The following is a 3,195-nucleotide window of genomic DNA, read 5'->3' as shown; positions in this document are numbered from 1 at the left end:
GCCCAAGAAGAGTGCAAGACAGGACACGTCCGCGGCCGCCCCGGCTCCGCCCGCTCATCTCAGCTCTGAAGCCCTCAACGACGACCTCGAGCAGTTCTTCGCCCAAGCAAAGAAGCCGATCACCGCCATGGAGCCGGCCAAGGCTGACGCTGCCCACCTTGACGCCGAGATTGAAGCTGTGTTGGCTGCGCCGCTGGAGTTCTCTGACAGAGAGAAAGGGCAGCATGAAGATGCTCAGATGGCCGGCCCGGATCACTTCGGGCCAACGCTATCCGGGCCATCCCACAACCCTGCAAGCTTCAACTGCAAAACGCCCACAGTTGCAACAACAGTTCAGATGCATCTTGGAGAAATAACTGAGCAAGTGTGCCACCTGGAGCTTTAAGACCCTGGCTCTGCTGCTCGAGATCTCTTCACCAGCCCCGCACCAGCCCTGCTGCCACTGCCACCGTCCAGGAGGTACCCTGCCCCGGCCAAGTCCAGAGCAACTTCCATGCCGCCCCCGCGCCAGAGTGCTCGTCAGGCTGCTCAGAAGAACACCACACCTGTCGCCGAGCGCGCCACGCTACGCCTGGTGAAGGGTCTGGGTCTGCTGGGTCCAAAGGAGAAGATGACTGCCAAGGCGGCTGAAGCCCTCATCCGCAGGTTCGATGAGCCGCTCTCCGGCGACGACATCAACGTCATCGCCAAGCTGACTAGGCTCAACAAGGAGGCGATGCGCGTGGCCGTGGGCATGGCGGGGCCTGAAGCTGAAGCTGAGGAGGCTGGAGTGTAGTCATGTTAGCGCTCCTCTTCCTCTGTAGTAGTTTCCGACAGCGGTCGGCAGTAGGCCGGCTCGAGCTAGGTTTAGTTCAGCTCTGTATCAGTAGTGGTAGGTGGTTTAGCTTTCGTCGTCGAGATTTGGGGCCTATTGGTGGTCGACGACGCCCCCAGGCTAGAATGGTTGTGTATCAGTTGCATTTACATTCCTCTTTCAATGGTATTAGCTGTCGGAACTCGTCGATGGTGTTGCTACTTCTAGAGATGTTCTATGTTCCTGATGAGTAGTACAAAGTGTGCAATTTTAAGCTGGAACATTAGGGGACTGAACACGCCAGCCAGGCGAACAGCTGTGCGACAGATAGCAGAAGCGCAGCGGGCAAACATTCTCTGTCTGCAGGAGACTAAGCTAGAATCTTGGACGCCCAGTGTTGTTAGAGAGCTGGGAGGGGCCAGATTAGATGGGTGCGCCGTTCTTCCAGCGATCGACACTAGAGGAGGAATTGCTGTTCTATGGGACAAGAGTATGGTCAATTTCGTGACGCACGCTGTCGGAAACTTCTCAATCACCGGAAAAGTGTCTCTGATCCAGGACAGACTTGATTTCTGGCTTACAACTGTTTACGGGCCAGTGGACGACACGAGAAAAGATGATTTCCTTGCTGAAATAGCTCATGCTGCACCACCACAAGGAGAACCCTGGCTTCTAAACGGAGATTTTAACATCATCTATGAAGCCCGTGACAAGAACAACCTCAACCTGAACAGGAGGATCATGGGCATGTTCAGAGCAGCGATCGACAGAGCAGGCTTAAGAGAGATCAAATGCAAAAATGGGAGGTTCACATGGACAAACGAGCGTCAAAACCCAACGATGGTCAGCATTGACAAAGTGTTCTGCAACTCGAAATGGGATGCCCTCTTCCCTTCTTTTATGTTGATGGCCACGACAACAGCATGTTCAAATCACTGCCCACTGTTGCTTGCAAACACTGCGGCGCCACGCAAAAGAGCTGCATTCCACTTTGAGTCTTTCTGGCCACGTTTCCCTCATTTTCAGGAAACAGTTGAAAGAGCTTGGCAGCGCCCAGTTAACCACACCTGCCCAATCATCAGGCTCAAGAAGAAGATGCATAGGACAACGCATGATCTCAAAATTTGGGCAAAGACTCTTTTTAGCGATGCAAAGGTTCAGTTCCACTTGGCATGTGAAGTAATCTTGAGACTTGATATAGCTCAAGAAAAAAGAGGACTGACACAATAGGAATTCTGGCTCAGGAAACAACTGAAACTTCGTACCCTTGGACTGGCTGCAGTGGAGAGATCAAGGAAAAGACAGGCATCAAGGCTAACCTGGCTCAAGGCGGGAGATGCACGAACGGCCTTCTTCCAAGCAAAGATCAATTCCAGAAGGAGGAAGAACTTTATACACTCCCTGCAAACAGAAACAAGTACAGTCACTGCGCACGAGGAAAAGAAAGCAATCGCCCACGACCACTTTGCTAATCTGCTGGGGAAAAAGGAGGAAAGGCGATGCTCCATCAACTGGGAGGAGTTGGATATGCCAAATATGCAAAACGAGGGGCTGGACAATCCTTTCTCGGAACCTGAAGTTTGGGCTGCTATCATGGCATCTCCATCAGAGAAAGCTCCAGGCCCCAACGGCTTCTCAGGAACTTTCTTCAGAGCTTGCTGGGGCACCATAAAGAATGACGTCATGGCAGTTTTTGATCACTTCTACAACCTAGCCGAAGGTGATTTTGCCGAAATCAACTAAGCCATGATCGCCCTCATTCCCAAGAAGGACGGGGCTACTAGAATGAACGACTACAGACCTATAAGCCTGATACATTCCATTGCCAAACTGATCACAAAAGTGCTATCCATGAGACTGGCGGCCGTCATCGACAAGATTATCTCGCCTGCTCAAACGGCCTTTCAGCGCGGGAGATGCATCCATGACAGCTACCTTTACATGCAGAAGTTTGTCCGATCTCTTCATAGAAACAAAACTCCAGCACTTCTTCTTAAGCTAGATATAGCTAGGGCCTTCGATAGCATATCATGGGAATACCTATTAGAATTGCTTCAGAGGCTGGGTTTCTCAGCCCGATGGAGGGATTGGATCGCCCTGCTGCTATCTTCCTCCACCTCGTCCTGCATTCTCAATGGCGATCCAGGAGACATCGTCATCCATCTTCGTGGACTCCGACAAGGGGATCCCCTTGTTGGAAATATGCCCTAGAGGCAATAATAAATGGTTATTATTATATTTCTTTGTTCATGATAATAGTCTATTATTCATGCTATAATTGTATTGTCCGGAAATCGTAATACATGTGTGAATACATAGACCACAACGTGTCCCTAGTAAGCCTCTAGTTGACTAGCTCGTTGATCAACAGATAGAGATGGTTTCCTGACTATGGACATTGG

At 51.0% G+C, this 3,195-nt stretch overlaps 1 protein-coding gene across 1 annotated transcript; it reads left to right on the top strand.

Annotated features, from left to right (window-relative positions):
• The first annotated feature begins 493 nt into the window (after positions 1-493).
• On the top strand, positions 494-2,536 carry LOC141042956 (uncharacterized). The gene is made up of 4 exons (XM_073511868.1): positions 494-771; positions 1,069-1,636; positions 1,820-1,967; positions 2,076-2,536. The coding sequence occupies exons 1-4, from the start codon at positions 494-496 to the stop codon at positions 2,534-2,536; spliced, it is 1,455 nt and encodes a 484-aa protein (XP_073367969.1).
• The last annotated feature ends 659 nt before the right edge of the window (positions 2,537-3,195 follow it).

The sequence above is a fragment of the Aegilops tauschii genome, chromosome 3 (genome assembly GCF_002575655.3).
Source record: "Aegilops tauschii subsp. strangulata cultivar AL8/78 chromosome 3, Aet v6.0, whole genome shotgun sequence".
NCBI lineage: Eukaryota > Viridiplantae > Streptophyta > Magnoliopsida > Poales > Poaceae > Aegilops > Aegilops tauschii.
The sequence above is the reverse complement of the archived record's forward strand: the minus strand, read 5'-3'. Positions and strand labels throughout refer to the sequence as shown.